The sequence below is a fragment of the Danio aesculapii genome, chromosome 4 (assembly GCF_903798145.1).
Source record: "Danio aesculapii chromosome 4, fDanAes4.1, whole genome shotgun sequence".
NCBI lineage: Eukaryota > Metazoa > Chordata > Actinopteri > Cypriniformes > Danionidae > Danio > Danio aesculapii.
The window spans coordinates 29,021,566-29,048,579 of NC_079438.1; the positions used below are offsets into that span (position 1 = coordinate 29,021,566).

General features: G+C 37.8%; 1 protein-coding gene across 1 annotated transcript; it reads left to right on the plus strand.

Annotated features, from left to right (window-relative positions):
- The first annotated feature begins 7,685 nt into the window (after positions 1–7,685).
- On the plus strand, positions 7,686–13,562 carry LOC130223505 (SLAM family member 9-like). Its single transcript, XM_056456349.1, has 5 exons — positions 7,686–7,758; positions 7,941–8,318; positions 9,569–9,859; positions 10,173–10,300; positions 13,482–13,562. The coding sequence occupies exons 1-5, from the start codon at positions 7,686–7,688 to the stop codon at positions 13,560–13,562; spliced, it is 951 nt and encodes a 316-aa protein (XP_056312324.1).
- Positions 13,563–27,014: the final 13,452 nt, after the last annotated feature.

Below are 27,014 nucleotides of genomic sequence, written 5' to 3' on the forward strand. Positions count from 1 at the left end.
TAGTCCAAAGAAGACACTTTTCAAATATGTCGTAGAGCACATTATGTGTAAGTGAACCATACGTGTTAGTCTAAGAATGGTGACGCCCACTAGCGGAGTTTGTTGTCACTGACTGCAGCTTCACTAAACCACTTACAGACCAGCAGCTCTCTGCTCTCCAGCTCTTCTAGTTCATTAGGAAAGATCCAGCATAATTCTTTTTTGTAATTAAGAACTAAAGTTATTTGAAAATGCTCATTGAAATCCTTAAGAAAATGTTTGTCATATATATGTTCTTCTGTTTGTGCTCATGGAATCTGCCTGGTAAGTTTTATTATTTTATTATTAGGCTATTATTAGTTCTGCACTGTAAAAATTATATGATCAATTAGTCCTGACAGCATATGTTTAAAGGTCATTAACCATGTTCTAACTTACATGTATAAGTTATGCAGTCAGGTTAACATAATATAAGTTGAATGGACACATAAGGTTAATTTGATTCAGCTAAAAAATTAAGGCAACCAGGATTTCTTTTTACAGTGTGTGTATATTGTTATCATTTGTCATACATCATGTTTTTCTCTTTTTTTGTCTTTCTGTTTTCTTACACTATCTTCTAACCAGATTAATGTATTCACATTCATTTGTTTTCAGCAGTGGTAGAAAGAATATTAAAAAACCATACTCAAGTAAAAGTATCATAATTACTCAAAGTAAGTAAAAAGTAGCACTTTTAAAAGTAGTCAAGAGTAGTGAGAATTACCATGTAAAGGTTTATGCATTTATGTATTTTACATGCGTTTGTGAAAATGTAGCAGTTAGTAATTGTTTTAGCGAAGGCCATTTGGTGATTTCAGTCCTCATTCATCTTCATCTTCATCTAAACAGTCTCTTGGTTGTTGTGTGCAATGATTTTGTGTCTTATCTTGTGTCTGCCACTTTTAATGTTTCAACACCACATGTTTGCTGTATTTATAAAGCACCCGTGTCTTGAGGTTTTTCACGATTTGATTAAGTAGGAATCACAAGACTGGTTGTATTACTTAGTCAATCAAATATAAAAAGATATTAGCAAAAAATAAAGTAGTGACCGCAGGTTGTAGGAAAATAGTGGAGTAAAAGCACTGAGCACTAAAAATTGTATTCAAGTAATACCAACAGTATACAAGGGCATAGCATTACACTTGACATTGGTGGGGAAGGGTAAATACGAGTACATACAACCCCATACCACCACCATACCACCCTCGGAATTTTATTATTATGTTTGAATTGTTCTTTTTATTCAAATGGCCACATTCTGACTGAGGAAAGTTGAATGTGCTGGCCAGTTTTTGCCTGTAGGCTTCAGCTTGTAATTTAAAACAAGTTTTAACAGATTAAAAATAAAATAAAATAAAAAACATTATAGATATAAATAAATTTGTATTTAAAAATATGTTGTTAATTTTCCTTATTCTAAATTTTTATTATTTTATTTTTTATAAAACTGTAGTTTAAAACAGTTTAAATGCACATTTGTATATAAAAACTCAAAATGGTAAAACAGTGTGATAAGCAATTTGACAAAATGTTAGGAAAATTTTTTGGTACATCAAAAAGTGTAGTTATGATAACCATCTGACAAGATAATAATAAGCAAAAATTGTTCTTAAAATGTCACTATACCTCATAGCTAAATAGAAAAATTAAGCAAATAACTGTAAAAAGCTTCAGTTTTTCAGAAAACAAATATCCACCCCTTTCAATAAGCTGGCTACAGGCCTGATAGTGTAATGTTAAAATAATGTTTATTAACTGATAAAGAGAGAGTTTAATAAACTTTCAAGACTCAACGGGCAGTAAGACTCGAGGAGAGAACGTGATTTAACCCTTTCTGCGTGTCTTGGTTAATATTGACAGCGCAATTTTTTAAAGTGAATTAAATTATTGGTGGGGACATTCAATAGTTGATAGATATTGGTGAGGACGTGTCCCCTCTGTCTATGCTAAATCTACACCCTTGCATTTATAAAAATACTTAGTAAAGTACAATTCCTGAGAGAAACTACTCAATTACATTGATTTGAATATTTGTAATTTGTTACTTAGACTATTGCCTTTCATGCACATAAAACTGAGAAACAGTCTGTGTGTGTTGTCCAGGTGTGTTTGGTGTTGAAGTGGAGTCTGTGTCGGCGACTGAAGGTGATTCTGTCTCTCTACTCATCAGTGTTACAGAAGAACAGAGAACTGATGAGATCGAGTGGCGATTTAGAAATATTCTCATAGCTAAACTCATCAGAAAGAATGATACAAGCACATTCTTTAACGATGCTGCTGACGGGAGATTCAGAGGGCGACTGAAGCTGGACAGTCAGACTGGATCTCTGACCATCACAAACAGCAGAATCTCAGACTCTGGACTTTATAATGTAACCAGTTACAAAACAAGCAAATCACTCTTCAAATTCAACTGTACGGTCTATGGTGAGTAAAGTATTACTTGCAATGTTACATTCAGTCAAGCCTGGAATTATTCATTCCCCAAAGATATAACTCTCATTCAGTTTATTTATTGACTAGTTATTTTTTTTTAATCCTGTCCAGCTCATCTGCCGGCCCCTGTCATCATCAGAAACTTTCAATGTGCTTCATCATCATCTTCATCAGTGCAGTATTGTTCAGTATTGTGTTCAGTGGTGAATGTGAGTGTTGTGAGTCTCTCCTGGTACAAAGGAAACAGATTATTGTACAGCATCAGCGTGTCTGATCTCAGCATCAGTCTCTCTCTACCTCTGGAGGTGGAATATCAGGATAACAGCACCTACAGCTGTGTGGTCAACAATCCCATCAGCAACTACACCACACATCTGGACATCGACACACTCTGTCAGCCATGTAAAGGTACATTAGCAGTGAAAATGTCTCTAGTAATTCATTCAGTCACTGAATCAATTTTCTGATCTTTCTGTCCTCAGAACAAGCCCACTGCTGTGGTTTTACTGAAGCATTGATCCGATTGGTTTTCTCTGTTCTGGTGGGAGTGACCATTGTTGTTGTGCTAGTTTATGACATCAGATCCAGTAGATTACAGCACAATGTCAACCTTTAAGACTGATTAATTAAAAAAAAACACACAGTTAAAGTCAAAATAAATAGCCCCCCTGTCTTCTTCCCCAGAGAGAAGATTACTTCAACACATTTCTAAACATAATAGTTTTAATAACTCATCTCTAATAACTGATTTATTTTATCTTTTCCATGATGACAGTAAATAATATTTTACTGGATATTTTTCAAGACACTTCTATACAGCTTAAAGTGTACAAATAGTGTATATATATATATATATATATATATATATATATATATATATATTATATATATATATATATATATATATATATATATATATATATATATATATATATATATATATATATATACACACACATACATATATGTATATACAGATAGTCAGATTATATATATATATATATATATATATATATATATATATATATATATATATATATATATATATATATACACATTTTTTTTTCTAGCTATCTTTAGGAAATATTGAAGTCATGTAATTTAGGTAGCTACATTGTAGGAGTAATGTCAGTATTTACATGTGGTACTCTCAATTATATTGTATATTTTGTTATATGTTTTAAATCTATGTAAATGAAAAACAACAACTGGACTAAAAATAAATATCTCATTAATTTTTTTATATTCATTGTTTGTGTTTCCTTGTTCCTTGGAACACTTTAAGTTTTGACATTTGAGTTTGTGAGTCTAATCTTGACTGTTAATTATTTTATAATTGTTTTGCAAAAGGACATGGTTGTAAAAGTTAAGCCATAATCTATTATCATGCAATATGTAATTACTTTAGAGTGGTAAGACATTTAAGACATTTTGTTTTTATTTACATTTTCATTATTATTATAAGCTTACAGGATAATTAGGCTAAAAATAGATTTATGCCTATATGTAGATCACAGAAATCTGATTGTGAATCACGTTGCTTTTTTATAAGCACACAAAGCAGATGAATGTTTAAAATCTTTTTTTAATGTCAAAGTGAAAACCTTTAACAAGACTTTTGTACTTAAACAGTCATATATGAACAATAATGTTAGAAAATATTACACGTATATACAATACCACAATTATACAGAAATTTGTTAATCAAATTTCCATGACTTTTTCAAAACTTTTCAAGTTTTTAATGTCATGAAAATTGCCAAGGCAAAGCTCCATGATTTTTCCAGGGTCACACTAATAAAAAAAAAAAGTTACCCAATTGTATTCACTTTACATAAATAATTTATGTTAACGTCATAGTGGCTATTTATAAACGTCATAGTGGCTATTTCTCATTTTAACATGATTGCATTATGTTAAAGTAACTTGAAATTGTCACTTTTTGGCTTATTAACTTGAAGTTTTCATTTTAAAAGAACATGTTTTAATCAAGTAGCCTAGTCGAACTGAATCCATTTTTTTTTTTTTTTACCAAAAACTGAATTAATAGCATAACATAAACAATATTCATGCTTCATTTTAAATTATTTTTATTAATTCCTAGCTTGACCACCATTGTAGGAAATAGACATTGTAGGAAATAAACTTTTTGGTGTTGTAAAATCTAATAATGATAGTCATTTTTTTTATTGTAATATGTTATGTAAAGTATAACTAAAACTATTTGTAGTATTTTTAGACATTCTTAATTAATATTTACACATTTACTTGGAAATTGTTAGCCACATGTATTTGTCTGTTTGTTTTGCTTGTATGTGTGCTCTCTCTCTCTCTAAAGAAATGTGGATAAAGGAAGAAAAACAAGTAGAAGTAGGAGGGAAGAGAGTATAATTTCAAGAATTAGATTTGGACATACAGGACTCAACAGTACATTATACAAAATGAAACAACATAAGACTGGAAAATGTGATTATTGTGGGCAAGAAGAAACCGTGGAACACGTTATTATGATACGTCCAAAGTACAATAGGGAAAGGAAAGTATTTATTTTGAATTTGAAAAGAGTTCATATGAATTTTAATTTGGTTAAAATGTTAAAAAAACAAGTCAGATGAGGACTGTATAGAATTTTTTTAATGTCTAAATTAGATAAAAGAATTTAGATATAAGTGGTGTAGGTGAAAATTTTTGTTTTGTTTTGTTTTTCAACTTTTGTAAAGATGGATAGAAAGCGCGATCATGGCCCACACTCCTAACCAGCAGGTGGCGGTAATTAACCTAGAAGGTGTATGTCAACCGCCAATACAACTCATGAGAAGAAGAAGCTCGTCTGCTTTGCCCTGTCTTGCTTGCTTTGTCTTTGCTTGCTTTTGTGTGTGTTTTGGCTTGTTGTTATGTGCTGGGATTTTAATGTGAATTTAGAGTTTTTATTTTGGTCTTGTTCTTGTGTTGATCGCTGTTACTGTCTTGTATGTGTATATGTGGTCTCTGGTGTCAGCCTTGGATTCGAGGAGTTTAGATGTCACGTGACACACATCTCGCATCAGATAACTCCACTGTTTAAACACTAGTTTAGAAGTGAGCGCCACCCACTTTAAGTTTTCTCCGTATTTTTGGTTAGAAGAATAGTTTTAGTTATAGCGTGAAAATGCTGAAGATGTTGTGTTTGTTTATTTTCTATTAGATAGTTTAGAGGGTGAATATTTGTTAGATTTGGGGTTTTTGTTATATTGCTTTCATTTATTTGGCACAACTTAATTCTCGTTTCCCCCATCCATAATATACATTGATTGATTTATTTTCTTTTGTGTGATCTTGTAAATAATACTTTTTTTATGTTTGACTTCTTTCACTATTGTAAATAAATTCACTTATTTTTGCAGTATTTTGTTTGTCGTTTTGATATTTTGCCACAAACTTACCACAAATTTTAATCACATTAAATGTTACTTTTTAAACCTTAGAGCAAAACTTTACAGTCGTAACAGACTTTTTTTTAAATGTAATGTGATTTGCTTTTTAGTTTAATTGATTAGCTTTTAAAAAATACATTGCTGAATTAAAATGAATGTAGTCATGTTGAATCACACACTTAATGAAAGAATGCATTCATTATTTTGAATGCATTTAAGAAAAGGAAAAGAGGATTGTCTCAATGGACAATGGTTTTACACAACTAATAAGATCAAAAGTACAAAGGTAGCAAACAGATTGCTTTAAACTTTCATGAACTATTTCCAACAGTGTCCATAATTGTGCTTATTCTTGGTCTGAGATCAGTAAGCATTTAAGCAATTTTTGTTTAATTTGCTTAAAATAAGGTAAAATAACAATGGAAATGTATGTCTCAGTAACAATGTGTCAAGCGTACATGAAATCATTTAACATTAATTATACTTAAAGTACAACAAAATATACAACAAAAAACATTAATTCAAGTTAAATTGAAATATGTAAATCACGTTTAATCAAAGTCATTTTGTTCATGTTAAATGAACACAAATATTATAACTTGGTTTAACATCATCCAGTGTTGTTAAAATAATGTGTAAATATTGTTCTCATGTGAAACCACTGTCCATAGCTGAATTATGTTCAACTAAAGTGCTATTTTTTGAGTGTATGACTGTATAAAACTGCCTAATGGCAACCTATCCCAGTACAACAATTGACCGGGCTTGTGAGTGTGACCCATTCTCTCACAAGTGTCTGCATGTCTAGTGCTTGATTTAATACATACGTGTTAAATGGAAGATACTGAATCCTGAATTCATAATTTAGAACGTTGTCCCAAAACTTTTCACAATATAGTAAATATTTACTCATACAATCTTTAATTATATTTAGATTAATCATGTTAGATTTACTAAAATAATTAAGGCACTGTGTGTTACGATTACCAGCGATCTAGCATTTGCAGATCACCGGAGAACTACACATCTGCCGCTAAAGTGATTTACAACTCCCAGAGGTCTTTGCACTCATAACTACTGCCACGGCTGATAATCATTCAGACACTGACAAACACACACAGCTGAAGCTCATCTACAGTGATTAATTGGACTAAACATACAACACACACACTCATACTTTGCTGTCTTGTTACTGTGCATTTCTAAGCATTTACTAGTGTTTGCCTGTATGTGTTTTGATCCCTGGACTGTTTCTACTGTTTTCTGTTTCTCCTGCCCTGACCCTCGTCTGTTACCTGGATTACTCTTTGGATTGTCTGTTGTTCTCAATGCTCCTGTTTACCCTTGCCTGTATGACCATCACAATTTTTTTATAAAGCTGCATTTGGAACTCTCTTGATTGTCAGCGCATCTATTCATAAAACTGTGGATGAAATTCTCATCTGCACATAAATCTTCAGAGCTGGTGTCAGGATTCTGCTACAATTTGAGTTCATTAACTCATCGGGTGCTCGTGTTCAGTCTGTATTTGTTTGAAAGATATCAGATCAAATCTATCATTTATAGACAAGGATATGTAAATTGGGAATATTTAAATCTGGTTCATAAAAAGAGTTTGTTTTTTAACTTTGCTTTTGTCAGTAAATAAAGCAGTCTAGGCATAGTCTCAGAATGGTGACGCCCACTAGAAGAGTTTGTTGTTACTGACTGCAGCTTCACTAAACCACTTACAGACCAGCGGCTCTCTGCTCTCCAGATCCTCTAGTTCACTAAGACCGATTCAGCATAATTCGTTAGTAAAGTCATTTGAAAATGTTCATTGAAATCCTAAAGAAAATGTTTGAAGTGTATATGTTCTTCTGTTTGTGCTCATGGAATCTGCCTGGTAAGTTTTATTAACTTATTATTAGACTATTATTAGTTCTGTGTACGTTTTATTATTTATCATACATCATTTTCTTCATTATTTGTCATTCAGTTTTCTTACACTATTAGACTTCTAATCAGACTAATATGTACTCACATCCATTTGTTTTCATGCTGCTGTTCTGAATGTTGCCATTTTAGCCTTTCAGGCACATAAAACTGAGAAAAGTTTGTGTGTGTGTGTGTATTTATCAGGTGTGTTTGGTGTTGAAGTGGAGTCTGTGTCGGCGACTGAAGGTGATTCTGTCTCTCTACTCATCAGTGTTACAGAAGAACAGAGAACTGATGAGATCGAGTGGCGATTTAGAAATATTCTCATAGCTAAACTCATCAGAAAGAATGATACAAGCACATTCTTTAACGATGCTGCTGACGGGAGATTCAGAGGGCGACTGAAGCTGGACAGTCAGACTGGATCTCTGACCATCACAAACAGCAGAATCTCAGACTCTGGACTTTATAATGTAACCAGTTACAAAACAAGCAAATCACTCTTCAAATTCAACTGTACGGTCTATGGTGAGTAAAGTATTACTTGCAATGTTCAAAGTGTTGGTGTTTCTTCAGTAATAGTCTCTTTTAGAAAACTGAATATTGACTTTTCCGAATTAAAGTCTCTGATACTTTCACACTAGTTGATTAAGGTTGCCTATTATACAGAACTGCTTTACAAAATAATAGAACTAAACATTTATCTTAAAACAAACAAATATTTACAATGCGCAGTGTCATTTCCACTATCATATCTGGCACATTATATATGCACCTAAAAATGAAACCGCATTTTCACAGTGTTTGCATAATTATTAAATATAGCACTTTTCTAAGCACTTAAAGAGTGCTGAAAATAGCTCGTTCAAACTGTTAAGATCACAGCAAATCATTAAACATATTCACAAACATCAGCAGCTTCTAACAACAATGATGTTAAACCATTCTCAAGTACTCATTGAATATCGTGCTAGTTATGCGTGAGTCATTATTAATATACTTAAATTACAACATGGGTGCTACAGCAATAAATGATTGTTAAACAGTTCCAAGTACACCATTCACAATAAAAAAGTCTGAACTATGGCCTAACTTAAAACACACAGACATCAATGATTAGTTTAAAAAATAAAAAATAAAATAAACCCTGAATATTAAAAAATCATTTACTGAATATTACAAAAAATAAAAAGGCAAAGTAAAAAAATAGTAAGAACATTAAGCTGCAGAAGAATTTCAAAGTTCTTAAAATTACAGCCTTTGATCACCATGACGCTGAGGTCTAATGAAAAATGTATTCATTAATTTCCTTCAGCTAAGTTCCTTTAATCATCTGCTACAGCAGAATGAACCGCCAACTATTCCGGTATTTGTTTTATGCAACGGATACCCTTCCAGCCACAACCCAGTACTGAGAAACACCCATACACACTCATATTCACACACACACATATACAACAGCGAACTTAGATCATCCAATTCACCTACCACATGTCTTTGGACTCTGAGGGAAACTGGAGCATTCATGGCAAACCCACGCCAACACGAGGAGAACATGCAAACTCCACACAGAAATGACAGCTGACCAGCTGGGACTCGAACCAGTGACCTTCTTGCTGTGAGATGTCAGTGCTAACAACTGAGCCACTGTGTCGCCGAAACAATATTTAGTAGTGCATAAATCAAAAGATTTGGTTGTGTTTTGTAGTAGACTACATGTAAAGGCCATTTTGACTGTCATGACTGAGGTAGATGTTTTTTCATCTAACTTCCCTTAGCTCCTGTTCCTGTCATCAGAAACTCTTCTCAATGTTCTTCATCCTCATCTTTATCAGTGCAGTATTGTTCAGTGGTGTGTTTAGTGGTGAATGTGAGTGCTGGGAGTCTCTCCTGGTACAAAGGAAACAGTGTATTGTCCAGCATCAGTGTGTCTGATCTCAGCATCAGCGTCTCTCTACCTCTGGAGGTGGAATTTCAGGATAACAACACCTACAGCTGTGTGATCGACAACACCATCAGCAACTACACCACACATCTGAACATCAACACACTCTGTCAGCCGTGTAAAGGTACATCTCTGACGATATTTGTTTGCTTGTTTGTTTGTTTGTTTGTTTGTTTTTTCAATAACATTAATAGCTGCCTCCTTCAGGTCCAGTACCTCAGATAGTGCTGCTCTCTGCTGCTGGATGCTTAATTTTAGCACTGCTTGTGATCTTTTGCATCTGCATGAAACAGAGAACAAAAGATCAAAAAGGCAAGTGTTATTAAATGCTGACACTGTTTATATTAATGTAATCAACATTGCAAAAATGTGAAATCACCTCTATAATTGTCAAATAATTAATTTTTTAAAGATGTCTGTCTTTATTATTGAAACAGCTGTGACTCATGCTGAAGAGATCACATATGCTGATCCCACATTCCACAGAAGAAAAGCACCGAAATCTAGCCCAGAAGAGACCACTTACGCTGATCCAACATCCTACAGAAAAAAGGCACAAAAATCGGTGAGAACTATTTTGACTGTCTTTGTATATCCTTTCACCAGTAAGTCAGATAAGGTGTGTGTTTGGGCTTGTTTACACCTGGTCACTTGTATTCGACTATTGACATTAGTCTCCACTAAATAGATATGATTCTGATCTTTAAATCCCCCAGCTATATGCAAATTTATCTAGTTTACATCAACTAAAAAGTCAGTGTGTTTTATTTCATTAATATTATTATTTACAGAACAATAAGCTATATATCTTGCTTGGCATGCGAATGATTTTATATGAAGGCTGTAAATCAGGGCTGCTCAACCCTGTTCCTGGAGATCTACCTTCCTGCAAAGTTCAGCTCCAACCCTGATCAAACACATCTAAACCAATTAAATAGGAACTGAACAGCACTTGATAATTACAGGCAGGTGTGTTTGATATGGGTTGCGACTTAAATCTGCAGGAAGGTAGATCTCCAGGAACAGGGTTGAGCAGCCCTGCTGTTAATCATCATCACAAGCGCACAAGGCAGAATCCGAGATCACTTTCATTATAGGCTATATGAAACATGTATTTTTTGGGTGCCTTCACAGCTAGACATTTGTTTCAGAACCTAGTGTGTTTCCCCCCTCCCCTTAGTTCAATATCAAGTCAATTCAAGTCAATGTATAATAATTAAGCGCTTTTAAAAACAAGTGATTACCAAAGCGCTGTACAAGCATGGACCATCTAAAAAAAAATTTAATAAATAAAACAGACATAGGACTTTCTTCTAGTATTAAAAATCAAAAAGCGCCAATAGCCTAGTGGTACTGTGCACTGACATATAGCACCAACATGCTTATGGCGACCAGAGTTCGATTCCCCGCTTGAGGTCCTTTGCCGATCCTTCTCCCTGCTCCCAATGCTGTCCTGTCTAAAATCCCTACTGTCCTATCATAATAAAGGTTAAACCCCCCTAAAGTATATTTATAAAAATACAGAAAGGGTTTTGGCCTGCCTAACATGGAGGGGCAAATTTTTCCAAAGTTTTAGGGCAACCACTGCAAAGCACGGTCCTCCCCTGGTTTTTAACCTTGTGCATGGAACAGCTAATAGTACTGACTAACACGTCTATGTGCCCTTGATGGAGTGTACAATTTAATTATTGCAAAAAGGTATCTTGGTGCTAGTCCATTTAGGGATTTAAACACCAAAACTAAAATCTTTAAATGTACTCTAAAATGAACAGGAAGCCAGTGAAGAGAAGGCATGTAATGTATGGTGTAATGTGTTCTTGTATGCATGTTCTTGTCATCAAACAAGCAGCATTATGTTGTGCCATCTGCAGACGAGTAAGGGAGGCATGGCTGATACCCTTATAAAAAGCATTACAATAATCAAGCATAGTCAAGATAAAAATATGTATAACCCTTTCAAAGTCATAAAATACAGAAAATATTTTAATTTAGATAGTTGCCTCAACTAAAAAAATGACTTACTGAATTAATTTTTCTGTCGAGTTTGAAGTCACTATTCATAACAACAAAACCCAGGTTTTTCACATTAGGTTTCACATAAGGATTTAAAACACCAACATCCAGAAAATTCTGAGCACCGCCAGATCCAAATACTAAAACTTCTGTCTTTTCTTCATTGAATTTTAAAAATTTTGTGCCAACCTAGATTTAATGTCTTTAAGAAAGTCCAACCTAATAAAGTTGTGCATCATCTGCATAAAAATTGAAATCACATACATTCTACAAATAGACCCTAATGAAAGCAAAAATAAGGAAAACAGAATAGGTCCAAGATCTAAACATAACCCGTGTTCCCTGAAGAGGGAACAGAGACGTGTGTCTTCACACTTTGAAAAATCGCTAGATGACCATTTACTCTGAAGAGTAAGAACGGGCCAATGAATGCCAATGAGTTGGCAGAGCCTAGCTCTGCAGGTGCTGGTGATTAATCATTAGTAGAGTATATTACCAATGGATGCACAGCGAGCGGTTACATTTTTAGCCGCTTAAGAGCCGAACAATCAGCTACCAACTGGAGACCCAGCTGCTGTGGCAGCAGACCACCGTAACAGACAAAATGTTGCTCAGAAAATCTTATATTCTGTGTATGATCTATGTAAAGGCACAGAGTGCAAATGGGACAAAGCAGTGAAAGGGCTAGGTCTGCCTCCTTTATGGGCAGCGTTTAGAAGTTCACCACCTGGTTTTTAAATTTGGTAGTTGAAATCTTGGGCACATAGCCAGGCTGGGGTCTGAGGAAAACGTGAGAGTAGGTCAGCCAGAATTCCAGGTATAATTCGATGATCGAAAATGCCTCCAGATCCTGACCCTCTTGATCGATGCCAATGCGACCAGCAGTGCTGTCTTCGTAGACAAAACTTTTAAAGATACTGAGTTGAGTGGTTTTACTGGATCTCTCTGCTGACCTGCCAGGACTACAGATTACAGATCTCATTAGACAGGGGCGGGATAGCCTCGTGCCTCTGAAATTAGATTATGCGTCCCGAGCATGCTGCCATCACTCATATCATAGTAAGCGGAGATGGCTGCAACATAAAACTTCAGTGTGAAGGGTGACAGCCTATGCTCCAGCTTATCCTGAAGGAAGGATGACACAATGCTAATCTGGCAAGTTCGGGGGTCTTCTCTGTGAGAAGCGCACCACTCTGTGAATAGACTCCACTTCAGGGCATAGGCATGCCTTATAGAGGGTGCTCTAGCTTGAGTGATAGTGTTAAACACTGACTCCTGTAGGTCACCTGATTCTTCCATGCCTAAGTCTATAGACCACACATGGAGGTTCCAGAGATCTGGGCATGAGTGCCAGAGGCTGCCCTGTCCCTAAGAGAGGAGGTCCTCCCTCGGGGGAAAACGACAGGGAGGGGCCGTCGCAGAAGTGTGAGTTTGGAAACCCAGGTCCGGTCGGGCCAGAGAGGCACAACTAACAAGACCTGCTCCTTGTCTTCCCTGATCTTGCACAGGGTCTGTGCTAGTGCTAGTAGGCTCACTGGGGGAAATACACATAAAGAGCAGGTGCTGAGGATTAATCATTAGTAGAGTATGTAACCAGCACACGCAGAGCAAGCAGTTTGATTTTAAGCCAGCTTTTAGCTGGAGCCCCAGCTGCTGTGGCAGCAGAGACAGATGTCTCCATACTCTCTTCAGGGAGCATGGGTTCCGTTAATTACCAAAACGTTCCCCTTCAGGGCAACTTCAACTATGTCTTCACACCTTCAGAGTGTATGGAAAACACCACAGCAGCTGAGCCCGTTGTACACCTGAAGTGAAGTTTGCCAAGCATAGCATGAGCAGACAAGCATCACAGAGGGCACAACCTTTCAATATCCCCTAGGCCCTTTAATTACCATTATATGGGAATAATTTAGGAAGAATTAAGATCGCTGGTCGTAAATGTGCTTTTACCAAGCTAATTGTAGTCTAGCGATTTTTAAAATATGACGCATGTTGGGAAAGCGTGCCAATCCTTAAAGAGGAAGGATGCTGCGGAGGTCACCTGCTACCCTAAATAGGGAGACCTAATGACAATATAGACATTTGGGCTAGCCCTGTCCAGTGGGAGCACTACATATGATAATTGCTGATGATACATATGACATATGATATATGCTGGTTATACATGACATATGATAAGACACAGGTCCGCCTGTGAAGAGGTAACACTCCGTGGCTAAAGGACGCATGTGGGATCGCCAACAGGATCACGCATAGCTGGCACCGAACCCCAGCATGTGGGTAGACCAAGCGGGCATTCCTAGACATGGCACTGGGCCAGGCACCCAGCTCCTCCATTGAGTCGGGTGCTGGGGGCCTGGGAGGAACTCTCTAGGGTTCACCAAACAGGGAACTCGCTTTAGCGGAGCAGAATAAGTGCACATACCTCTGGGTTAGGGAGCATGGCGCAGCAAGCTTTTTTTTTTTGACACCGAGCTTGGCTTCCTCCTGACTGACCAGGGTTAGCCAGTAATCGGGAGGAAACAGGCTCCACTCAAAGATTATAAAATCTTGCAAATGTGTTAGGTGTTTCCCAGCCAGCAGCTCTACAGAATCTGTTAGAGAGGTGCTGCTGTTGCATTTGCAGGTGTGTATGTGCGTCTCATTTTACCCACCATTCTTGACGCCTTATGTCAGGGTTGTTACATAAAGTGGGGGCTCGTCCTTTGTTTTTGTACATCAAAAACGTATTGTTGGTTTTTGAACCCTTTTTGTGGATATGCAGTGAGTAAGTCATTTCAATTTATTTTTTTGTTTGCCTGTTTTCTTTTTGGTGTGGGAGTAACAAATAGTGTTAACATGGAGTTTGATTTGACTGCCTTTGCACTTTTCCCAAGCATGGAACAGTTTGATTGCTGCCGTAAAGATTACTTATTTAAAATAGCAGAATTCCCTAAAAATTGTAGTGCCACATAAGGTTTCAAAAAAAGAAATAAAAGATGTGTTATATAAAGTATTGGTTTCTCAGCAAATACTGCCTGATTTGACGTAGGCAGGTGGGACAGAGATAGAAGCTACTAAGCTGCCAACGAGAAGCTCTCATCTCTGCAACCTTTGTCTCCGCCTTTCTGGTCACTAATATTGGCACCACCGAGTAGTTTACCTAATTCAAACCCATTATTTGTGTTAAAATTAAAAGAATTAGATTTACAAATTAAACATAAAAAGAAAACATGGCTAAAATGCTGAGGTTAAGAGAACTGGAGCTGGAGTTGGAAAGGGAACGGCTTTAGGTGAATCGTGGCTGGTCTCCCATGGCTGTGGATCCACTGTAAATTTCCTCTGCTTTTCCTTCATTTACTCCATTACCTGCTGGCCAATTGCCAGCCTCTTTCACTCCAGTTCCAGCTCCTGATGTGACTAACAATCCAGTATTTAATGCGAGCAGACACATTAATTTAGTGCCTCCTTTTTGTGAAGTTGAAGTGGACAGCTAATTTATCGCGTTTGAGCGGGTTGCAGCTAGTGTGCAAGATACATCATCTAAATGCACTGGGACGCATTGTCAGTGATGTATCCTGGGGTCACTGGGTGTTTCGGGTCTTTCAACATCAGACACCCTCACCAAGGTAACCCAGCTAAGGTTGATCAGACCCCAGGTTGTGTCCCATTAGCCATCACCCACGGATTAGCTCTCTTTATCCATAGCCATCTTGTGGCTTTCTCTGCTGCTTCATATAAATGGCCCACTTCTTAGCTGCTACTGCTAGGCCTAGTTGGTTGAAGACTTGAACACCCTACAAATCTTCTACAACCCACATCTATTGGCTCACAGTAGGTCTTCCAGCCCCCTTCCTAGCACTTCTCTACTAGTTCCTGGTACTTTGAGCATTTCGTTTCATTTGCCTCTTCCATCCGCTCTTCCCATGGCACTGTGAGGTTAAGCAAAATAAACAGTTTTGTTGCCTCAGAAATTATAATTATTTCTGGTCGGAGTGATGTTGTAACTATGTGCTGTGGGAACTTTAACTGCTTTCCCAGGTCAACTTGCAATTTCCAGTCAGGGGCTGAGTGGAGAAGGGGCGACCTTGTACTTTGCAGTTAGCAGGATTCCTCCCTAGCTTTCACAAAGTCAATCCTATTTTTTGGGGCAAGATGGTACCTACCAAATATGATGGCATTGCATATGCTTTCTGCTATCGCCTTCAGTACTTGGTCATGCTGCCGATGGTAGCGCCTTTTAGCCAAGGCCCTTGGACAGCTGCTCAATGGGTGTTTTAATGATCACAGACCAGAGCATAACAGGCATGCTGGAGTCTCAATCTTGCCCCACACATGAAGGTTGACTGGACTTGGTAGTGTATCATACTCAGCCTGGATGAGGAAATGAATGTGTTGGAAGTTTGCCTGCGTGAGTTTTTTCCAGGTGATCTTACGTCAGAGGCTACTCCCCCGCTTTTTCCATGCCCCCTTCTGCCTGCTGCCACTGTTCTGCTCACTCGTTCTTCCTCCATGCCAGATTGAACAGGGTGGTGGTGGTGTCATTCAGAGATGCATTAAACAACTTTCCCAAATGCTTCACTGGCTGCACAGTGTTGGAGGGAATGGCAGTTCCAGCCAATGAAAATTATTGGGGGCTGCTGCACACCAGACTTGGTTAGTGGGCCTCTACATTCCACCTCAGCTGATTTGAAATAGTACACCCAGTTTTTATCCCTTTTTCAAGCTGAAGCCAGTCTGATGTTTTTGACCCAGAAGTTATCCTGATCTTGAAATTGTTATAATAATCCAAGATCAGGTCTTTGATTGCACTGGGAACATGGTGGTGTTGTAATGCAAGTTCAACCAACCTGTGAGTTATGGATCCGCACACATTTGCCAAATCCAGCCACAGCACACATGAATACCCTCTGTTCTCATGAGCTTCTCTGGTGAGCTGTGTAACTACACCAGTGTGCTCTAAGCAACCAGAAACTCCAGGTATACCACCCTTCTGCAGGAATTGATGTAGTTATTCTTAAGCAGAAACTCTGTAAGTCTCCACAAAACAAAGTTAAAGGACACTTTCCTTTCAACACTTAACAGTGAGTTGGATCGAAACTAATGAATACTTTTGGAGTTTTCCTCTTTTGGGGTCCATGCTCCCTCTGCACACCTAAACTGGTCAGCAACTCTCCCTCTTTGCCATATCACTCTCTGGATTTTCCAGAGGTGCTGCAGGAGCTGGGGGCAGTGCTTGTACAGAATATATGGTACACCACTGTGGCCTGAAGAGTGCTGCTCTAAGAATGTCCTCTACCTCTTTAAGGCTTGGCTCCCTCAGGTCGAACATTGTTATTGGGAGGGCTGGGTTGATTAGTGCTCTGTTCTGTTCAAGATCCTGTTCTCTCATTGGATTACTCAGCATATCACACAGGAATATGTTTACTTCACTCTGTTGAACAAGTAAGCCTGCCTGCATTTATCCCCAAGTAGTTTCTACCAAACCAAAAACTAGAAATCAAAAGGATTTGCAAGAAAAGCAGCACACTTTCTAACTCTCTCTCTCCCTATTCTTCTATGCCACTCTGCTCTCCGAAGGGTTGCCAGCCTTCACCTTAAGATCTCTCGAAGTTCAGCTAATCCTAGTATCTCCTCCTCAGTAGACCTCTTTTATCTTTTCTTGAGGGTGTGGAGCTCCTTCCTCAATTCCTGGATCTTGGTAGCGCTGCAATACATGGTATAAGTTGCTTGATGTTTTCTTTTTTGCCAAGGCCAAATATTTCTGCTGCATAGCCACCAATTATAGCAGTTATTGAGTGAAGTCAGCAATCTGTATGTACTTGGATGATGTTTGTTACATCTCTATCAAACAGCAACCATTCACCACCTTTGCTGGCTGGGGGCCATTTAATTTGTTGTTATTGGTGAACTAATCGGCTGGTGTGAGGAGACTGTGGTGCAGGGAGGGACAGGGCTCCATGGGGTGACTCCTTGCTGGGCTCCTCCAGTATTCCACCAGGCCCAAGGCCTGTGCACATTCTCTGTGCATTTCATTCTGGCCTGATGGACTTTGAGGCCTCGTATTTTCTTGCACAACTTGCCACAGATACATCTCATAGTCATGTCATTAGCCTGGGTCAATGCTGATTGGTCTGTCCTGATGGAGATCTCATCCTTCTCCCCTCCCATCAAGAACTGATCTGTAGCTTATTTAGCGTTCTCTCTCACGAGAGATACAGGCTGAGGTGCTAACCCATCCAGCCCCTGAGTGCCGTCTTTGTGTGCCGTCAACTGTCTTTTCAGTGGGCACTAACCTATTCTTGGTTGTCACCGTCTATGGCAGATTACAGTGTGCAACATACATCATCTAGATACACTAGGACGCAGCTACACTGAAGTGGCTGAAAGAAATGTAGGGTCTGTTACTGAAGTGTAAGCTTATGGGCAAGGCACAAGAAGTTTGTTCTGTGCTGCTGATAGAACAGAGACTAAATTAAGATGTGAAGCAAACAGTTTTCTGTGCTTATGAGCTAGTGCTAGATTTGATTAGATTCAACTTTATTGTCATTACATATGTACAGTACAAGGCAGCAATATGCAGTTTAGGTCTAACCAGGAGTGCAATAGCAGCAAGTGCAGGATATAGGTATAAATTATAAAGTGCAGTTATAAAAAATCTATGGTCATATTTACAGATGGATGTACTATGAACATTATATACAGGTTGTATTAGCTATGAACAGAGATTTACAATAGATGAATATATGTACAGGTTGCTATTAATAATCAGAAGTGTGCAGATAGATATGAACATAATTACAAATATATATGTACAGTATGTACAGTTTAAATAAATGAATCAGTGCAATGAATCTCTGCATGTTTTACATTTTTTAATGTGCAAATATTGAATAGTGCAGTGATTATGAAGAGTTATGTTATGAGGAGAGTGTGGAGGTGTATTGGAGGGGAAAATAGTCAGTGGAGGGCAGAGTTCAAAAGGTAGACAGCTCTGGGGAAAAAGCTGTTCCTTAGTCTGCTGTTTTTTGTCAAGGGGAACCTGAAGAGCCTGCTGGAAGGTAGGAAAGAAAACAGTCTGAGCGGTGAAAGGGGTCTTTAAGAATACTGCGTGCCCGACGCAGACAGTGTTTTTTCTAGATTTCTAGATTCTTAAGTCGCCTTAAAAAAAATAGGCGCTGGTGAGCCTTCTTGACCAGGCTGGAGGTGTTGGTGGTCCAGGAAAGGTCCTTTGAGATGTGGGTCTCCAGGAACTTGAAAGATGAGACAGGCTCAACGGCCATCCTATTGATGTGGATGGGATCATGTGAGCCTGTTCGTCCCTGAGCTCCGTGGTCTTGGTGGTGTTAAGGAGCAGATTATTGTCTGTGCACCAAGTGGCCTTGCACAAGACCGGGCATACACAGGGCTGACCTAGGTGATATACACGCCTGTGAATTTTGGAAGCCGTTTGGTTAACTGAATCACATAGTCGAGTCTGATTGTGCAAATGAGCCATTGCGATGGGCTGAGCAGCGCTAACCAGGCTGGCAGAGCTTGCGTGAGTGGCATCATCAGTATTTGGGCTGTCACATCCAGAAAAGGAGAAAAATGCTCTTTTATTGAGAGTTTGGCAGCCACTGGCTGCGAGGCCAGCAGCCTAGTGTTGAAAAACACAGTGTGATGGTGTCTCCGGCCCTCCACTGAGGAAAAAGCAAGTCCCCTCTTCTCTGGATAGCCCGTCTCAGGGTCGCTTTGCAGTCCGTTTACCGAATATAATGGCACACAGGTGTGGGGGCGCTGAAAGCCTCCAAGATGCCTGATGCTGCTGCTTAGCCAGTAGAGCAAGCAGTAGCAGCGGAGCAGGTCTTGAAGCCACAGGGGGTACCCTCGGCAAACAGGCTAGCCTGGGATATGGGTGCGTTAAGAAAGCAAACTTTGTCCAAGTCAAACATATCTTCCTAGGTTTAGCCAGAGGTGGCGTTCCTGGACCCCTAGCGTGTCCATCTTCCTCTCCAGGGCATGCACAGCTGACTTAGTGATATGCAGAGCATAGTCATTTGCGGTGCGGAGCTCATGCATCAAGCCTGGGTCGGAACCACCCTTGTGTTTTTAAGCCAATGCCTGCACTGGGTAGAGCTGATATGTGGCCATTGCATGCAGGGCAGAAGCAGTCTGACCCGCAGCAGTGTAGGCTCTGGCCCCAAGGTACACAGATAACTTACATGCTTTGAACGGTAGACAAGGCTGACCGCACCAGGAAAAGGATTAACCGCAATGGCGTGCTTGACCTGGGGAATCGCCATGTACTCCCTGGCTGCTCCACCATCAATGGTGGTGAGAGCGGAAGCAAAAGCAGATTGGGCAGAGAAAGGTGCCCTCCAGTTCTCTGTGCACCTCCGGGAAGAAGGGGACAGAAGGCTTAAAAGGCATGGCCTTATCTGTCAGATAACGACAGCCCACCCTCCGATGCAGCGATGGACATCTGGTCCTTGGTTTCATCGAGTAAGAGGGCAACCATCTGAAAGGATGGAGCGCTTTTCTCACTTGAAGCTTGGACGGACCGCGCTGAGGAGTGGGAGGTCCACGAGCCAGAGGACGATGGATTGAACTCCTACTGTAACCCTCAGATCTGCCCGAGTGCCAACTGACTTGCGGGGGACAACAGGGGTGGTTCGCCCTTTTGCAAGAGCAAGCCGCAGTCTTAGCTGCGCAATAGACATGCAATTGCTGTGACGGCATGCACTGCCTGCAAGCACCGCATTAACATGCTGGAGCCCCAGACAGTGAACCACCACATCCAGAAACACACAATCTTAATGACATCTTAAAAAGGTGCGCTGCTTGACCGTGTTGCTCTTTTAAGAAAACTTGCTCTTATTCAAATCGTTTTTGGAGAACCGCACAAGAGAAATGCCCAGGGATGGGGGAATGGACCCAGCTCGACTGCTACTGCTTGCGTTGCCTGCAGCTTTCTCTTTCTCTTTCTCTTTCTCTCTCTCTCTCTCTCTCTCTCTCTCTCTCTCTCTCTCTCGATGTCGGAGAAACAGCAAAGAGTCTTAGTTGGGTGAGGCTTCTGAAATGAAAAGGTGCTCAAGCTACGCATGGCTGGCATTTTTATGCACAGCTGATTGTAAATGCTGCCAGCTGCGTGCGCTGACACTGCCAACTCATTGGCATTTCATTGGCCTGTTTTATTACTCTTTAGAATGTTTGGATATCTGACAAAATCCCAATAGTGGAAGTTTTCCACATAGCATTGGAGTTTCCTCCCACCGGGGAACTTAGCTATTCTGTGTTAAGTGTCAGTGAGCTGCTCTGGTGGAGAAGCTGAAGTCAAGGGCAGACAGGGAGGCTCAAGGTGGGTGACTGAGACAGATGATCAACTGGTTTCCTAGTTGATGATCTTCTCAAATTAGAAAGTTTAGTGTTTTAGTGCCTGGCAATTCTCATGGTTTTGCATGAATTCCATAATAGTTCTCTGGCTCTGATGTTATTGAGAGATTTAGCCATCCGTACACCATATTCACACACACACATTATATAGTCAGTATGCTTTTAATAATGTTCTATTGTTTAAATAATGTTCACACTCTATAATGTGTATGTGTGTTTTTTTTTTTTTTTTGTTTTGTTTCAGGGTGTTCAAGTGGAACCTGATGTGGTGTACACAAGAGTCACAGTGAGAAGCTGATAAAACTTTTGATTAAACCCATGATTCAGTTTAAGGGTTGCCAATTTCTAGATCTGCTAAAATCCACAAAAATAGATTATCATGTTAATGTGGTATGCGGCACAGTGGCGGAGTGGGTAGCATTGTCGCCTCACAGCAAGAAGGTCACTGGTTCGAGCCTGGGTCATGGCATTTCTGTGTAAAGTTTGCATGTTCTCCCCTTGTTCGCGTGGGTTTCCTCCGGGCGCTCTCGTTTCCCCCACAAGTCCAAAGACAAGCGCTATAGGTGAATTGGGTAAGCTAAATTGTCCGTAGTGTGTGTAACTGAGTGTGTATGGATGTTTGCCAGTGATGGGTTGCAGCTGGAAGGGCATCCGCTGCGTAAAACATATGCTGGATAAGTTGGCGGTTCATTCCGCTGTAGTGACCCCAGATAAATTAAGGGATTAAGCCGAAAAGAAAATGAATGAAATGTTTTCATGTGGGGTGGCACAGTGGCTCAGTGGTTAGCACTGTCGCCTCACAGCAAAAAGGTCGCTAGTTTGAATCCTGGCTGGCCCAGCTGGCATTTCTGTGTGGAGTTTGCATTTTCCCCCTGTGTTGGCGTGGATTTCCTCCGGGTGCTCCAGTTTCCTCCACGGTCCAAAAACATGTGCTATAGGTAAACAAAATTGGCCATAGTGTATGACTGCGTATGTGAATGAGAGAGTGTGTAGGTGTTTCCCAGTACTGGGTTGCGGCTGGAAGAGCATCTGCTGTGTAAAACATATGCTAGAATAGATTGCGGTTCATTCCGCTGTGGCTACCCCAGATAAATAAGATTTTATTTCCTCCTGTATTTACTGTTGTCCACTAGTGTTCAGATCAGAAAAAAAACACATCTTAAAGGGATAGTTCACCCAAAAATGGCAATTGTGTCTTCATTTACTCACCCTTTACTTGTTTCAAAACTTGCTATAAGTTTCTTTCTTTTGTTCATTTAACCAGTCACAACTTTTTAAAATATTTAAAATGAACGTTATGATATTTATTAAACCAAACTCTTATACCATTGTATTTTTAGTTTCATGAAAGTTTAAGTTTCCGTCAAAGGAAAGTCACACTCACACACACACACACACACACACACACACACACACACACACACACACGCACACACACGCACACACACACACACACACAAAATGAAATTATTAGTTTTTTTTTATAAATAAATCAAACCCGGTTAGACAGATGAAAGTTTCAGAGGTAGTGTGTAATAACCTTAAGAATAGTTTTATAGCTTTGTTTTATAACATGTTTAAATAGATATGTTGATATATTCTCAAGCCTCATTAATGCATACCTTTTAAATATTATCATTCATGTCTAGCCTTGTTATACTGGTTGATTGAACATTATTTTTACATCTGTGCATTTAACAGACATTTTATTTGTTTATATATTGTTGTTTGTAATCATGAAACTGATGAAGCACCACCTACATGTGTCTCTCTCACTGTGATGAATTAAATTTCTTCTTTTATTGCTTTGTGCTTAATGTCTATTTCATAACTCACAATAAATAAAATAACATCACAAAACCATATCCTGAATGCCTATTCATAAGCAGTGTTTCCCAATCTCATTCCCCCATCATTTAGCAGTAATGATCCTTTTCTGGACGAGCTTCTTAGTCTCTCAGATCATTCTGGAGGAGTTTTGGGGATTTATTCAAGGGTTTTTTAGTTGGGATGAACTCGACTTTTATATATTTGTGTTTTCTTCAGCTGTTCTTTTATAGATCTGATCTCGTTCAGGACTGATGCTCAATTTTGGCTCAGCTTAAGTTGTTGGAAGAGCCTTGTTGACACACAACCACAAACACACCTGAATATCCAAACCAACATACTGATCAAACTTCTGCTGATCACTAGTAGTTTGTAATTTAATATAGTGTCCTAACTTTTTTTACACAACTGTATATATAAATATAAATATACACACACTGGTGTTTGAGTTGTTCATGGTCATTCATTGTTTTAATGTTTTGCTGTTTGTGGTTAGTGGTTCATGTTTGCTATCAGTCATAGATGATCCTGTTCTGCACTAATTCTAAAGCATTTAGTGCAAGAAAATTTCAGATTAAAAACAAGAAGTAGCGTTTGTAAAATCCGGCAACCTTTTTATGTTTAGGGGAGACAAAGTAACACTTTTTGGTTTTGGCCAAATAAGGTACAAATTAATAGGGTTAAACAAACCATTTTTTTTAACCAACAACTCACACGCCTCTCCTACAAATGAGCACTGATAGCTATCATTAATAAAAAAATAAAAATCTGTAAAAAAAAAAAACATTTTTACTTAGAAAGTTCTCAACATTACACTTAAAATTAAAACATATATATTTTATTGGTTTAATTGGTGTCCAACAGTGTGTGGCTTATTTGTAACACCATTACAACTTATCCAACTGTGTCGTGTTTCCTCAAAACTGGCTAGCAGTCACTGTGTGTTTTTACATCTTTCAAAATGGTTCCATCTTTTAGCCTAGAAAACGGTGAGCACAACAATACAAGATTTTACTTACATACTTTCACGGATTTTTTAAAAATAAAAAACATAGACTAAAATCGCTTTATGCTGCAAAAATGGGTTCTCTGTGTTTCTCATTCAACTTTTGACAAACTTTTTTCAATAAATGGCAGGAAGACATCTGCAGATACGGAGGTGAAAACCTCAGAAGCATGCCGTGTTTAACCCTGAGCAAATATTTTAAAACTCATTACATTTTAACCCAAATTACTGTGTGCCCTGTGCTCCCCTTTTTGCTTGAATGAATCAATTTAGCTATTTCCACTAGGTTTAATACATCCTTCAAAAAAGAAGATTAAACTAATAATTGAGGTATTTATTAGACTAATAATACCCCCTCCCCCAAATAGTGAGTTAATTTATATTTTTGGGTAATCTATCCCTTTTAAAAACAGTATCAGAAACGTTCTTCTTTTGTAACATATATTAACATTTACTATTTTCATTATCAAATATTGTAATTATATTGTCCCATTCTGATCCTGTTTATATGTTTGTATATGAATTACATGTGAACCTCTGTCTGTATATTATGAATCAATCTGTGATGTGTCTGTAGTGAATGATCTGTAGTTTGATCATATCAACAAACTTTATTAAAGAAAGACTCCGTTTTAATATTAAAGTCTGATGAAATGTCTGTAATGGTTTTTCAATAGGGAAGAAAATTGAAATCCTCAATGTTGTTTAAGGGACAGAGCCATAAAGAAAATTAATTATACTTATATTATAATATTAGTGTTATTATAACTTAACATTATAATTATACATTATATAATATTATATCATTTGTTGAATCGTCATAATTTACTGCATAATTGTAATAATTAATGCAATTTAAGGTGTGTGTTGTTTCCTCTTTTCTCTTCTGGTCAAATATGGCCTGTTTGCTCCTGCTGGTGGATTTTGTAACTACACTTGCCTAGAAAAACAAGACATTTCAACACAATCACACGGCAATTCGTAACTTTTTGATTTAGTGACCAGTTCATATAAATTCATACAATCTAAATCGTGGGGTTGGGTGCCAACGCCTCCTTTTTAAAATTGTACGAGGTTCACATTTCGTACGACTGAACTTGTACGAATTCATTTGAATTAGCCACTGAACTGACAAAATGTAAAATACTTACTTTTTCTCGTGAAATCAGGCTGGACATTTTCCTTCTTTAAAGACCCATTCTTTGTTAAATATGTAATCTATTTACAGTATTACAGTATTAGCCCCCCTGAATTATTAGCCCCCCTATTTGTTTTTTTCCACATTTTCAGTTTAACAAAGAGAAGATTTTTTCATCACATTTCTAAACATAATAGTTTTAATAACTCATTTCTAATAACTGATTTATTTTATCTTTGCCATGATGACAGTAAATAATATTTGACTAGATATTTTTCAAGACTCTTCTCTACAGCTTAAAGTAACATGTAAAGGCTTAACTAGGCTAATTAGGTTAGCTAAGCAGGTTAGGGTAATTAGGCAAGTTATTGTACAAGGATGGTTTGTTCTCTAGACTATTGAGAAAAAAATTAGCCTAGAGGGACTAATATTTTTTTACCTTAAAATGTTGTTTAAATTAAAAACTGCTTTTTCTAGCCAAAATAAAACAAATAAGACTTTCTCCAGAAGAAAAAATATCAGACATACTGTGAAAATTTCTTTGTTCTGTTAAACATAATTTGGGAAATATTTAAAAAAGAAAAAAAAATTCAAAGGGGGCTAATAATTCTGACTTCAACTGTATATATATATATATATATATATATATATATATATATATATATATATATATATATATATATATATATATATATATATATATATATATATATATATATAGATTTTAGATTAGATTTTAGATTCATACATAATCTGAAAGCTGAATAAGCTTTCCATTGAGGTATGGGTTGTTAGCATGTGTCAAAATTTGGTTGGTATACAACTTTCTAAAACTCTGAAATCTATAGGTAAAAGACAAAAAGTAGTTATTGAGGAAATCACCATAAAGTTGTGCAAAGTAAGTTCTTAGCAATGCATATTATTAATCAAAAATAATGATTATATATATTTACAGTAGAAATTTTATATTCATTTGAATAGTATTATAGTTATTTTAGCAAAAACAGTGTATGGTTGGAAACAATCAGGTAATAGCTAATATACACTGTAAAAAAATGCTGGGTTTCACACAATTTAACTTAAGAGGATTGAACATAAAATAATTAAGTTTTCCCAATAAAAACTTTAATAATTGTGTTGTTTCAACTCATTTTAAATAAGTAGTTTGAACTAGCAGCAAACATATTGTTTTGAGTGCACCGATCTTACCAGATTTGCTGTTTCAGAAATATTCTGGCCTATTTTCTCTCTTGACAGATCCATTCAAGGTCTTTTTTCCTGTATCAAACACACAGATTATGAGAACTGATAGTTTGTTTACTACATAATCAGCTTAAACCTTTTTTCCCCACCACACACTTAAATAATGATGTTTGCTCTTTGTTCAAACTAGTTATTTAATATGCACTGAAACAACACAATTCTTGATTATTTTAGGGAGGGGGACTCAAATGTTTGATGTTAAATTCACTTAAATTTGTAAAAACTAACAAGTTAACTTAATTCCTTCATGTTGTCCCAACACAAATTGACTGTTTAACCCAGCTTTTTTTTTACAGTGTAAGTTCTCTAGGCCAGTGTTTCCCAACTTTGTTCCTAAATGCACACCAACAGTACACATTTCAACCTCTCCCTAATGAAACACACCTTGCATTATAACCGCATGCGGTGCCTGGCAATATTAAGAACATTGAGTGCAAATGTAGCCAACATCATATGCTCCAGGCCAAACAACATAAAAACACCGTGCACTTATCCCTTTAAAGTCAACGAAAAAGCTAGTGGAGTGCACCTTACATGTTTAGAACTAAAAAAAAAGTGTGTGCTGTGATCTGAGCCTTAGAATATCTCAACTGTCTCTCTGGAGCGAGTTTAGACAGCTTTAGAACTTTACAGTGTTCCATTTTAGCTTCCATGGCAGCAACACATCAAGTTTCAATT

Bases quoted from the DNA above. Each gene is read 5' to 3' on its own strand.
- LOC130223505 (XM_056456349.1), top strand. From the start codon at position 7,686: ATGTTCATTGAAATCCTAAAGAAAATGTTTGAAGTGTATATGTTCTTC. The intron at 7,759-7,940 runs GTAAGTTTTATT...TTGCCATTTTAG, and splicing joins GTGCTCATGGAATCTGCCTG to CCTTTCAGGCACATAAAACT. The intron at 8,319-9,568 runs GTGAGTAAAGTA...AACTTCCCTTAG, and splicing joins ATTCAACTGTACGGTCTATG to CTCCTGTTCCTGTCATCAGA.